This window comes from Gadus chalcogrammus, chromosome 21 (assembly GCF_026213295.1).
Source record: "Gadus chalcogrammus isolate NIFS_2021 chromosome 21, NIFS_Gcha_1.0, whole genome shotgun sequence".
In the NCBI taxonomy this organism is placed as follows: domain Eukaryota; kingdom Metazoa; phylum Chordata; class Actinopteri; order Gadiformes; family Gadidae; genus Gadus; species Gadus chalcogrammus.
Genome location: NC_079432.1, coordinates 13989919 through 14003042, shown reverse-complemented (window position 1 = coordinate 14003042; position 13124 = coordinate 13989919). Strand labels below are relative to the sequence as shown.

The following is a 13124-nucleotide window of genomic DNA, read 5'->3' as shown; positions in this document are numbered from 1 at the left end:
GGGTCACACACACATTCACACGTCGACGGCAGAGTCAACCATGCAAGGCGACAGCCAGCTCGTCGGGAGCAGTTCGGGTCAGGTGTCTTGTTCAGGGACACCCGACAATCGGCTAGGAGGAGCCGGGGATCGAACTAGAAACCTTCTGGTTACAAGTCAATCCGCTCTAGCGCTGACACACTTAGCGCAGCGATACCAAAGTGACCCGTCCATTCAAGTGGACCACCGTAAACAGGACCACCTTGTTGTTTTTAATGCTGGGGAGAAGTGAGTCAGTGTAGGGACCATGAGATGAGCTATGAAATGCAGATGGCCGCTAGAACTGCTGTGATGAGCCATGGCTCGCCGCTCACGAGTGGGTTCCTAAACTGAGGACCAAGACGTAGCAGTGTGTGCTGATGCAACAGGTCCAGCTGTCCTGTGTGTCAGATTTGATGAAGTGGGCAAGGTGTAAGAGAAACGGAGTTCCACCAGCCTGTTGCTTAATACATAGAGCTTATACTCCGCTCTGTCACTCAAATTGGAATTAATAGTCAACATGGAGGGACTTAATTCAGACGGTATTACACAGGCGTATATTAGATTTATCTTGAAAACAGGTCATTGGTGCAGGAATGTTGAGAAAATGTGATGATTTGGGATTTATTGGATAGGGCAGAAGTGACAAAACATGCTAGAAAGATAATTGTTAGTGGGTTGCAAGCTTGATGAGAAACATTTTATGGTATTGGTTGAGCTGTTAATCCTGCCGGCAGGGAAATGTGTTCCGTTATCATTTGCTTTTTATATGTTGGCATACTTTGTTGAAAAATGACCAGAAATTAGCAAGCAGGGTGAAAAAGTAGCATTTCAGTTCATGGTAGCTTAAAAGCACTATCAATGTGAAAAAAAGTATATTATTTTGAATGGTGAATGATTTGGACGATTTCCTCTTAAAATAACCATGACATGAAAAGCTTTTATTTAATAAGCTGTCTAAACAACAGAGGACACACAGACGCTTTTATAAAACCTGGAACCCTTTCCTCAATGGGAAACCAATAGGATTGGGTCCAGGTATGGGGGGGATTAGCTTGGAAGTAAAGCAGGGTTGACCGTAGGTGAGGTGCTGAGGTGTAACGTTACCGTGGAAACAGGGCCCATTTCAGGCTTGCACACGCCGCATTATGTCCACAGAGGGTGTTTGGGGGGTGGGGAAAGCGTTGTGTAACCTTCCCCAGGACCCAGCTCTGGACCTGGGCTCTGGGTCTGCCGGGCCTGGGGGGCGTGTGAGTGGACCGGGCGCTGGGTGGGAGAGCCTGTGATCACTGCTCTTATCTTCACAGGGGTTCGGGGCTGTTGTAGCGCGGCAGCTGGGGATGCGTTGAGTCATTTGAACTGAATAAATCAGGACGTCTTATTGTTATCCATAAAAAACTAAAACTTCTGCCAAAGCCAAGGTTATATTTTGCAAATGGAATGAAAAGTTCACATCTCTTCAAGGTCTGGCATTTAGCTAGCATCCTTTGTGGGCTGTCTGTGGCTTTGGGACAACCATTCATTTTAATATTCGAGAACATTTTGTCCAATTTCTGTCAAAGGGCCATAGCTGGGTGATATTATAATTTGTAAGCGAACCATAACCTCCAATATGTGGGTAGTAAACAGACCTCCACAAACAATCAAGCCCAAGCTGCAAAATAGCTATTGAGTCTTTGGTTACCATACATGGTTAGTGCATGATTATTCTCCACTAGATTCCTGGAAAATATGGGGCTTTTATATTCAGTTATTTATTCAGTTACTATCAGTGTACACGAAGCGGTCAGCGGTGCATCTGCTGAATTATCTGTGTGTTTGTAGACAAACTACAGGGTTGTGTTCTTACTGCTGTTCTGAATAAGTGACTAACGAGAACACATTGAGAATCTTTCTAAGCTAAAAAGTGTATTCCCCTCACATGAACAGAAATCAAGGCTACTCTAACACTGCAAGTCAATGGAAGCGTCTCACGGAGAGCAAAAAAAAAAAGCAGACTGCACTGCTGAATATTCACTTTTCATCGCTGAAAGCTGAATGTCTTCCCCCGTTTTGACCATATATGGACCAACTATTCTGTACCCCTCCCTCCATGCCTGATCCGACACAACCATAAAAACGCTTTATTAAACATCTACCCTACGCTTGTCAAGAGGTCGGACTGAATCCTTACGCAACAGTTCACACACACAGTCCATGTGACGCACTAATGGACCTGGACCAGGGGAGATCCGCTGGCACCTGCCAGGGCCCTCAGCGCTGATGACTCAGGAGGTCTGCAGCGGTGCGCTCCACTGCATGTAAATACATGTTGCACGGTGAACACGGCTCTTAAGTCCACAGGGGTCTTCCGTTCTAATCGCCGGCTTACGTGATTGGCCGTCGCAACGGGATGTCGGTTGCGTTTCTCCAAAAGTGGATTCCTATTCTACCTTTCGCCAGAGGCTGCTGCTGCAGGTTTTTTTCGTAGCCCGGTGTGCCCCCCCCCCCCCCCCCCCCCCCCCCCCTTAAATGTACTGGCTTGATTCAGATAAATGGTTGGACTGGCGTTTTCGCCTCAACCCCTTGTTTGCAATACAGGTCCCCTAGAGTACTTCTTCACTCTCTTCTTCAATCCCTGACTGAGCAGCCGCCGTGATGTATTAGGGGGTCTCCCCAGAGAGCCAACCTCCCGTTCCCAGACCCCTCTGAAGCGGGGGGCTGAGGGGTTCACCTGAAAATGCGTAGCTGTGCAGGAGGTAGGTCAGCCATTTTGTGGACGGCAGATCTGCCTTTCCATCTTTGACTTTATGTGCCGGTGTTCTGGGAACAACAAATGGCTTTTTCCTCATGTGCTGAATCCAGATGCAACCACCCTCTCTGTGGCAGGATGACACAGGAGTCCGTGGTCTGGATCAGAAGCCTGGTAGGTGACGGAAGTCTAGGCCTATAGTGTGCTTCGTAGCCGGGTCTATGAGTGACGCCCCTCTTGGTTGTCGGTGGGGTCTTGGATTGATGCTTTCAGACCATCCCTTATCGTCTGCAGGACGGTCCATGTACCGGGCCATGCTCCCCAGGTAGCCCTCCTCCTTCCCGGACTGAGGATGCTCTCTTTGGGCTCTTGGGGTTTGCGTTAAGCCTTTCTCTGGCTCGAGTGCTCCCGCACTGTGTTGGCCATCGAGGACCCTAATGGACCGTCTACCTTGGCAGTATTCTTGTTTGGGAGCTGACTTCTCACTTTCTTTCTCTTTCAGTGAGCAGAACCCAGTCGTAACCTTGGCACCAGGACTCGTACTGGAGCCACTCCGAGCACTCTAGGAGGGCGTGTGTCTTTCCTGGTCAAAGAAGGGCACTGTGGTTGGAGTCTGCCTGTGGCTCTGGCTGTGGCCTGCTCAGTAAGGTGGACCACAGGAGATCCACACCGGGATTCATCTGAGCCCAGGGTCTTCAGTCATCCCCCCAGGGCTTGGAGAACACGGTGACAGACAGGTCTCCGTGACGTCCTTAATCTTCTTAAGAGCCACCTGGTGGCTTTGAAGGCAGCCATTGTTGTCAGTGTAGGGAGTCTAGGAATGGAGGTAGGACTGCAACCTCTGCAGACATGATGAAGGCTGAGGAGGGGACAGGGGGTTGTTTGACTGTGGCGGGCTCAGATACACCTGAGGCCTGGAGATAGGGGCTGCTGGCCGGGCTGGCAGTGGGAGCGAGACACAACGTTGTGCTGGTGGTGTCAGTGTCTGTCCTGTTTTCGTCACACAGACATTTGTAAATACAGGGCAGCCTTATGCTAAGATTAGCCAACTGTCCAAACGTTTCTGGTCGTGCTGCTAAGCTCAGACAAATATGAAATAAACAATTGACAGACTGCTGTTCAGTTTTAGGATGCAAACCAATGATTCACCGATAGAAACTATGACCCAACACTGTAATTATACCTTTTTTTTTATATTGTTTCTTGGTCACAGAAACGGCAAGAAGACGTGATTTTACCTACTTGGGGCCTAATAGGCTTTTAAGGCTGGTGATCTGCATGTATGTCCTTATCTCGTGCGGTGGGTATCAGAGGTGAAATAAACTTTAGATCCACATAATATCCACGTCTGTCGGGTTTTGATGAAAGCTGGTCTCCTCGCTGCCAGCACAGCTGTTACCGCAGATTAATCATTTTATTTTCAGAGATCTACCTAATGTGCCTGCTCGCGTTTTCGTGAATGTTTTGAAGAATTTACTACAGACTGTCCTGAGAATTTAATTTCATGGGTTTTGCTGAAAGATTGAAAAGCTGCTAGGGGCCGTGTCATAATATCCTATTAACAGATCGTGCCATACTAAATGAGGGTGAAGCTTGGGGGTGGAGTTGCATGTTAACACTTTTATGTTCCGTAGGGAGTTTGGCTAAAGAATTACCTCACAAGTACATTTATTGAACAAAGATTATTGTTAATGATTTCAACAGCACAAGTAACAGATCTTGCATTTTATGTGGGGAAAATGTTTGCATTCGTTAGCAATCCCATTATAGGTAAGATATCCAAAAAATGCTGAACCTTTCTTTTAATGTAGCCTAAATACCAAGTACCAGGAACACCACAATTCCATTCAATTCATATACTTTATGGTAATGAATAGGCTAATGCACATTGAATACAAAACTTGGATCTCAAACTCACCTGTTCTGACTGCTTCAGACGTAATAATTATCTTTTTTGTGATTCTAAAATATGCAGCCTTTTAGTAATTCGTTTTTTAATAAGGATTACGATTCATTTGGTCTATTTGGTTGCAGGTAACACTTGTTTAAGGTAGACATTGACCGTTTAGGTGGGGGAAATGTGATCATATTGTCATATTGTAGGCCTATAGCAATGCCAATTACCACAATAAATCGAAAATATTGACAGCGAATAATTAAAGCAGCCCAGACTTCTGGCTTGGATATATAAAGCCTAGGTTTTTGTCCTGCAGTTATATTCCCTACATCTTGATGGCCTTACTTTTGGAGGGCTTTAAGAATTCAAATCTGTTAATTTACTCCTGTTTCGCCTCCCTCGGTTATTCTCCATCGCAGTAGACACCAGCGTCGTGGGTTGGGCCGATCTGTGGAGACGAGCGCTGTGGAGCACGTGACCAGGGTAGAAAAAAGGCTCGGTTGATAAGTGCGCTCCTGCTCCCGAGCAGCGAGACTCGGCCAGCTGCTGTCCACGCAAGGTGCGCTCACTGCAGGAGGAGAGGCGCAACAAGACAGGGACCGGCCACTTTGTTTCGCTTTGTCGTGCTGTTTAACATTTTGTTTATAATTGGGAAAATTACAATTGGAAATGTTTCTACAACATTTCACTCACTCAAATCGTTTTAGCGCCAGAGTTGGAGTGAAGGATAGTCCGCTGTTCGTTTGAGGAGTTTCTGTGGATCTGGGAAGATAATGTGAGGTAGATAACCTTTAGTTTTAAATCCTTTGTTTGGGATTGTGCTTTGTTTTTTTATTAAGCTATGGTTTACTGTCTTTTGCTTTTGTTTGTTATGTTCAATTCATTTTGGCGACTCAATGGATCTATTATTTTCTAAATGTAAGTAATTTTCAATTTTTTTGGGTTGTTGATAGTGGTAAGTAGCTCATTATTATTTTCCAGTTTAATTGAAAAAAAAAAAGGGGTGGTATTTATCTTTTATCGTGAAATGCATCTTGCTTGCCAATTTAGATATGGTTTATAAAATGGATTTCTTTTTCTGTTTTTAGTATTTTTACCCCAGAAATGTATTGCTTGATAATGTGATTTCTGAGGTTTTTTCTGTACAATGAGAAAGGTCTCAATAAATATTTTTCTTATATCCATTTGTAGGTACACCAAACATCAAATTTGACTGCAATATCCTCCCCCAGACACAGCCATGAAATCTGTGCTTGATGGTGTGGCAGACACCACCTTCCGGACTATCACCTCGGGTTTGCAATATCTGGGCTCCAACGACGCCAAGTATGACGACCCCACCATCCACGCCGACTTCATTAAGGGCGCCTTCGGTATGCAGAAACCCTCGTCCGCCTTCCGCAGCCACACGTTCCCCGACAAAGTACCTGCGGATGAAGATCTCATCCTCAAGGGCATGTTGCCCTACCCTACCAACGCCACGGAGCTCCTTGGCAACAGGAGCGCCTTCGGCGAGGATGGCGACACCATGCGCTGCAGCGAGAACTTCATGGACATGGAGTGCTTCATGATCCTGACGCCCAGCCAGCAGCTGGCCGTGGCCGTCATGTCTCTGACGCTGGGCACCTTCACCGTTCTGGAGAACCTGGTGGTGCTCTGCGTCATCTTCCAGTCCCGCACCCTCCGCTGCCGGCCCTCCTACCACTTCATCGGCAGCCTGGCCGTGGCCGACCTGCTGGGCAGCGTCATCTTCGTCTACAGCTTCCTGGACTTCCACGTGTTCCACCGGAAGGACAGCACCAACGTGTTCCTCTTCAAGCTGGGCGGGGTCATCGCCTCCTTCACGGCCTCCGTGGGGAGCCTGTTCCTTACGGCCATCGACCGCTACATCTCCATCCACCGGCCGCTGTCCTACCGGCGCATCGTGACGCGCACCAAGGCGGTGATCGCCTTCTGCGTGATGTGGACCATCTCCATCGTCATCGCCGTGCTGCCCCTGCTGGGCTGGAACTGCAAGCGGCTCAACACCGTGTGCTCCAACATCTTCCCCCTGATCGACAAGAACTACCTGATGTTCTGGATCGGCGTGACCAGCGTGCTGGTGCTCTTCATCATCTACGCCTACATGTTCATCCTGTGGAAGGCGCACAACCACGCCGTGCGCATGCTGAGCCGCAGCTCCCAGAAGAGCCTGGTGGTGTACTCGGCCGACGGGACTAAGGTGCAGAGCACCCGGCCCGAGCAGACCCGCATGGACATCCGGCTGGCCAAGACGCTGGTGCTCATCCTGGCCGTGCTGGTGATCTGCTGGGGGCCCGTGCTGGCCATCATGGTGTACGACCTCTTCTGGAAGATGGACGACGACTTTAAGACGGTGTTTGCGTTTGCCACCATGCTGTGCCTGCTCAACTCCATGGTCAACCCGGTGATCTACGCGCTGAGGAGCAAGGACCTGCGCCACGCCTTCCTCAGCTCCTGCCACGCCTGCAGGGGCACCGGGCAGCAGCTGGACAACAGCCTGGAGTCCGACTGCCAGAGCCGCAACACACACTTGGCCGCCCACAGGGCGGCCGAGAGTTGCGTGAAGAGCACTGTGAAAATAGCCAAAGTGACCATCTCGGTGTCGAGTGAGACTTCCGCCGCACCTGTCTAGTCGGGCTCTCTGATGGGATGTATGGGTGAAGGGTGGTCGGCACCTCCAACCATTGAGGCATTGAGCACGCACTTAGAAAAGAACGATCCAGAAGAAAGGTTTGACAGAATTTCCTCTCCTGCGTCTAGCTATAGTGGTGAACTAATTATTTATGTTATGTTAATGTGCCAGTGTATTGTGTAGTGTTTCAGTGCCAAAGTGCCAAATGGTAGTGAGAGGAATTGGTAAGGACGGAGGATATGAAGAACTACAAGACAACCATTAGTCTTTTTCTACCACAGACGTCATGGATTCCGATTAATGAAGGCATATTATATTTTTGTATTGTAAATTCTAAATCAATATATCTTCATTTATGGGATAAGGGGCTACTGACATTTTTATTCGTGGATATTCGATTCTGTCACTCATGTCGATGTGCACAAGAAGGAGAGCAGATTATTGCCCCTTGTTGCTTGAGGATATGTGAGAGTCATATCATTTCTTGGGAAAAACGACAACAAATTTGAGTCTGTTTTTCTTTAATTATTGTATTATTCACGTATCTTCTTTATTTTTATTTTATTCAACACAATCATTCGTCCCTTGATTATTGTCAACTGTATGAAGATAATTGAAGGGTCACTATGCTGGTGAACAATCTGTAGAATAGCTTTTTTCTAAACTTTGCTGAATAAAACTGATTATGTTCTCTGCATAAAATTTAACGGCAGGAGAAAACAAAAAGATTCACATCTTTAAAGTAAGGTGCAACTATAACAACCCAAAAAATATACAGAAAAATCCTACATCTATGTTAAGATTCTATATTGTCCACTTCTTTACTCTCTAGTAGGTGGAACATTCTAGTAATGTGTCTTTGTTCAAATGTTTAGCTAAAAATTGTACAGTGTTTCTTGTGATAAGAAAAACGTGAAACAATAAAAACAAATGTTACATTTGAACGGCACATTAAATAATATTGCTAGCTTTCGCCTTAAGGCTGGACTCAGAGTGCTGGACACTGCTGTTGAATAAAGAGGTTTTGTCTGAATATAGCTGCTTTCTTCAAGTGTTTTGACTTGGATTAAGCCTTATCTGTTTGTGAAACTATGTGACTTAAGTAATTCCCCCACAAGCCTTTTGACAATTGCAGTTGAGTTGTTTTTGTGGTAGCCTCCTCTCAATGGTTGGGATAAATGAAACAACCAATTCACAAAGGTTTAGTGAAATGCTTTTTATGTAACTTCAAATAAGGCACGTCTGCTGTGAAATTGAAAGCAAAGCAAAGCCAATTCATTAGCTTGTAAGCGGATGTTCATTATGTGTGCATTTATTGAAATCAACTGATGATCCCATTGAAGCAATTGGGGAATAGTGATTTTCTAGTTGATTGTGTAATACTTTTGATCTGTACATCTCACAGCACAATTGTTCTGTAGTCAATTATCTTGATGTAAGCTAACCAGACAGCTATCTATCAGTATGCTTCGCTGCCTCTTGTATTATTGAGTATTCAAGATCAAAATGTCGATTGTCAAGTGGCTTCTGTGCAATGGTGGCATAACAAAGGACTACAATAAAAGAAACGAGTCTCTTTTGTCTTGATGTTTTTGAGATCGTGAAAATAAAGACAAAGATGGTTGACTTTATGAACGTATTTTTTTGCATCGGAAATATGTCAAATTGCGGGTAAAACCAAAACGCACAGTGTATATTCGTTTTACATAATATAATTATGAAAGAACAGAAGGGAAGCTGAGCAGCCACCGCAAAACATGTGGAACATCTTTGGCGCCCCCATGTGGACAGTTCTCTCTAAAATATGTGGCCGATGGATCAACTAGCGAACTTAGCGAATGTGAAACACATGTCACAGATTTTGCAATACACACTGCCGGTGTGTCACTTTGGTCACATTCGGCCAACTTGTATCCATTTAGTATTAAATACTACCAAAACAATCTGACTGATAATTGCACGCGTGTGTTTACAGTTGAGGAAAATATATAGTAATGTCGTAGAGACTTTTTCCTCTTTCCGACCCATGACAGAAGAACAAGTATTTCAGGCTACCTGTTTGTAGGCATACATTGGTAAAGGTAGGCCTTTGTGAAATGATACATTTTTACATGTAAACGATGGGCTAGGCCATTACAAACTGTGAAATAAATAATCTTGTCTTGACTTTTCAGTGTGTTTATTGTATAAACTGCGTGATTATGCTGCTAAAAATATGTTATTATTTAATCATTGACATGGCTACAAGCATTAGGTGTTTGTAATTTGAATTTATGATTAAAGACATGTTGTTTATTACCAACTAAATATGTGTTATCAGGCGATCTTTGAACATAAGGATACATAATTGTAAGGCCAGTTAGTATAACAAATGACAGCGATCAATAAATTCAAACAATAATAACGATAATAATCATAATCATAAAAGTAGCCAAATAAAAATGTATCCATAATAATAACAATAGCTCAACATTTGTTCTGTCTATGTTACCTAAATGAATATAAAAAAAATACAGTACCTATATAAGCTATAGTACTGCCTTTACAATAGCATTCTCGAAAGAAAACCGGTGACGACACAAACGTTTAGAGAAACTTTTGTTTTTGTTTTGTTTCAAACAGACCCAATTTAAAAGGCCCAGCAATGAATTGTGGGATGTGTAGTTCGTTTTCTAGAACCAAGCGCAAGTGACCATAATGGTTATAACAAAAAAACATCAAGTACCGACACGACTTCCGTGTTTGCGCATGCCCAGTACAAGTTAACCGAAAAGGCTTGTCTATGTTTGGACGGTCGTTTTGAATCGGTAGCACGGCATCTGCTGTCATCTAATTCCATACGCTATTTCTACAAAGTCAACCAGCACAGACAGTTAAATCTTAAACTTAGCAATCTGTGTACTGCAACATTAGTTGTCGGAAAGATAGTACAAGGCGAGAAAAACTGGTATCGCGCTGACGCCGGAAGCTCTGTATCTTTACCAAGCTAACGCTAGCTCGTAAAAGAGCAACAACTCGGCCTAGATTAGGGACAGCAGTTGGCTCACAGCATTCTCTGTTGATCATATTTTAGGATAATTCTCGATACAATGGCTTGTGGTGCTACTCTGAAGAGGACCATGGATTTCGATCCACTAATGAGCCCGGCATCACCCAAAAGGAGGAGATGCGTCCCGATCACAGCTGCTTCCACTTCATCGCCACAGAAGTATCTGCGTATGGAGCCTTCGCCATTTGGAGAAGTGGTTTCCTCCAGACTTACAACCGGTAGGGAGCATTTCATACAAAACATCATGCTTATAACTAATTATCCCATGGTATTAGACGTTGCTTTGCCCGATCGCGTTATCTGCCAGATGGACAGGCGACTAATTGATATGTCTACGATGACTTGATTTCTCAGAACAAATCCTACACAACATCAAGCAGGAGTACAAGCGGCTGCAGAAGCGCCGACACCTGGACAGCCTTCCGCAGCAGGCGGACGGCTGCTGTCCCGTGGACCTCCAGAGTGCTCCGAGTGGATCGTCAGGTAACGACAGACCGCTGAGGGCCATGAAGACCTACCTCAGCCTGGGTTGGGCTGTGGGATGTAACAAAATGTCTGATGTTGTGACCTAATCAAACTATGTTGGTCACACAGATTCCATTGCAACAGAATATCTCTTCTGCCAATGGTCGACGAGATCCTCTTAACTAATGGTTGTCTCGGATATAATCATTTACAACGATTTTTTTTTCGCAACTCCTAGTATGTCTGGTTCCTTTTAGTGTACATGATACATCTGCACATTATCCTGTAGATGCACACAGTACAAACCAAATAAATCCCATGTAACATACAATTAAATACATAGACGGGACATTAATATTTAGGGAGACGGACCATGGAGGTCTTGATATGAAATCATCTTGGCAAAACGACATTGATTTTTATCCAGCCGATGTTGCACGAAGTGAAGCCACACACCTGTAGTGACCCTGTCCATTGGCTGTGTGCAGGGAGCTGCTCCACGTCCCCCAGCAGGAGAGAGCAGCCGCTGTTCTCCCTCAGGCAGGTGGGCATGATCTGCGAACGGCTTCTGAAGGAGCGGGAGGAGAAGATCCGTGAGGAGTACAACGAGATCCTTACCTCCAAGCTCGCAGGTATACTTGGCACGCCACTTGAGAAACCAAGATGCGTAAAGCGCTGGAGCTTGAACGAGTTTTATTCACATGTTGTGTTTTTTTTTCCAGAGCAATATGACGCCTTTGTCAAGTTCACACATGACCAGCTGATGCGACGGTTTGGAGAGCAGCCTGCTAGCTGTAAGTAGTTATGTGATAAACACAATTCTGGGTAGACAACAGTATGTCGAAAACAACAAATGTTACATTAACAAAAGTTAAATGCAGATTGTGACACTCGATGATAATGATTTTATTTCTGCTAGGGAAATGTAGCCTGTACATTACACCTATTTAATTGAATGTAAGACCTTGAAGAATGGATGCTGGATCCTTAGTATCGTGATAATAAAAATAATGATTTACTTTTCTTTATTGCCATAATATTAAAGTCAAATTGTGCAATAAATTAAGCTAACACCTTAAATTAAATGAGACGTACCAAGGTATCAACACTGACCTGTGCTATGCTCCTCTTCTGTCTTGTCCCTCAGATGTTTCCTGAGGTCGCTGTGTGACGGCGGATCACCTTACCTATTGCTGCGAGCTACTCCAGGGAACTGGGTCTGCTTGGACGTGCCTCCTACCTGTGCCATATTGCCTGTATGTGGACGCACTGTCTGCAGCCTCAGACAGTGGCATCCACATCTGCTATCGCAGCTAGTGTGAGGAGGGCTTCCCGCTGTCTACCCGTTGAATGGACCTTTGACTCTCTAACCGATGGCCTCTTTTACTGCCGTGTTGCTATTTATTTGGCTTTGTTTCGATGCCTCTTATAAGGCCACCTGCTACATGCATTGCTTTTTTTCCCTGACAAAGTTGATTGTTTTGCAGAAGTGATCTTACCTGTATAGCTACTCTTAATGTACATTTTAAAGAAGGGATTGGTCACCCATGGGTGGTCGGATCAATAAACCCCTCAGACTGGACAAGAGAAATGTTTTTTCTTTTCAAGAATTGTTTCATTATGTATGGAAATTACTGGAATTCAGTTTTGTATACACTGTATTCATTTGTTTTGGTTATCAAAATATCAATTTATTTGCTAAATGTGTTGAGACATTGGTTCAAGTTAAATAAATTCTTTTCACAAATGTGTTAGTTAAGTAGTGTCATGTTTACTTGCTCTTTAGTTTAGTGACTTTAATGAGATTAGTTGGCAAGATGTTTAGGTGTACATTTTATTTTGTGACGGTACCAAAGCACACTATTTGAAGGATTACTTAAGTCAATTTTCTTTATTGAAAAATAATACTACCGTATAGGCTCATTCCTGAACGTAGCGACCCGGGTTTGATTCCGGCCCTCGGTCATAGCCTGCATACCTTCCTCTTGATTACTCTAAACATACTAATGGGAAAAATATATCCCAAAAAATGTTTTTTAAAATAATCTGAGCTGATCGTTAGGGCTACGTCTTTTTTTTTTTTTTGATGGTTACAATAAGTGAAAATGGATGGTATGATTGTTAGTCACTAGATGGCATAAAGTGGTGTGGATGTGGGGGTTCACTTCAGCTGCGGCGGAGCCCATTTCAAGCGAACCCTTTTTTATGTCTTGGTGTCGTCAGCAAACGAAGCCTTCTAATTGGCTGGGGGAGAAGGAGGCGCAGTTAACAAGGAAGTAGAGGAAATATCACGTTGAAGCTGAGCCGGTTG

General features: G+C 44.6%; 2 protein-coding genes across 3 annotated transcripts; both read left to right on the top strand.

The window, feature by feature from the left end:
- The first annotated feature begins 5193 nt into the window (after positions 1–5193).
- Positions 5194–7800, top strand: LOC130374624 (cannabinoid receptor type 1A). Of its 2 annotated transcripts, none has more exons than XM_056581495.1 (2): positions 5194–5426; positions 5879–7800. In XM_056581495.1, the coding sequence occupies exon 2, from the start codon at positions 5887–5889 to the stop codon at positions 7297–7299; it is 1413 nt and encodes a 470-aa protein (XP_056437470.1). In that variant the 5' UTR covers positions 5194–5426; positions 5879–5886; the 3' UTR covers positions 7300–7800. The 2 variants fall into 2 exon arrangements, with proteins under 2 accessions (XP_056437470.1, XP_056437469.1); XM_056581494.1 differs by having other exon boundaries at positions 5838–7800.
- Positions 7801–10037: 2237 nt separating this feature from the next.
- On the top strand, positions 10038–12472 carry LOC130374623 (akirin-2-like). Its single transcript, XM_056581493.1, has 5 exons — positions 10038–10566; positions 10703–10831; positions 11302–11445; positions 11536–11607; positions 11961–12472. Exons 1-5 carry the CDS (start codon positions 10389–10391, stop codon positions 11969–11971), a joined length of 534 nt encoding a protein of 177 aa, XP_056437468.1. The 5' UTR covers positions 10038–10388; the 3' UTR covers positions 11972–12472.
- Positions 12473–13124: the final 652 nt, after the last annotated feature.

Excerpts from the sequence above, each read along its gene's own strand:
- LOC130374624 (XM_056581495.1), top strand. The coding sequence starts at position 5,887 with ATGAAATCTGTGCTTGATGGTGTGGCAGACACCACCTTCCGGACTATC.
- LOC130374623 (XM_056581493.1), top strand. The coding sequence starts at position 10,389 with ATGGCTTGTGGTGCTACTCTGAAGAGGACCATGGATTTCGATCCACTA. Across the intron at positions 10,567-10,702 it reads TTCCTCCAGACTTACAACCG|AACAAATCCTACACAACATC; the intron begins GTAGGGAGCATT and ends TTGATTTCTCAG. Across the intron at positions 11,446-11,535 it reads CCTTACCTCCAAGCTCGCAG|AGCAATATGACGCCTTTGTC; the intron begins GTATACTTGGCA and ends TTTTTTTTCCAG.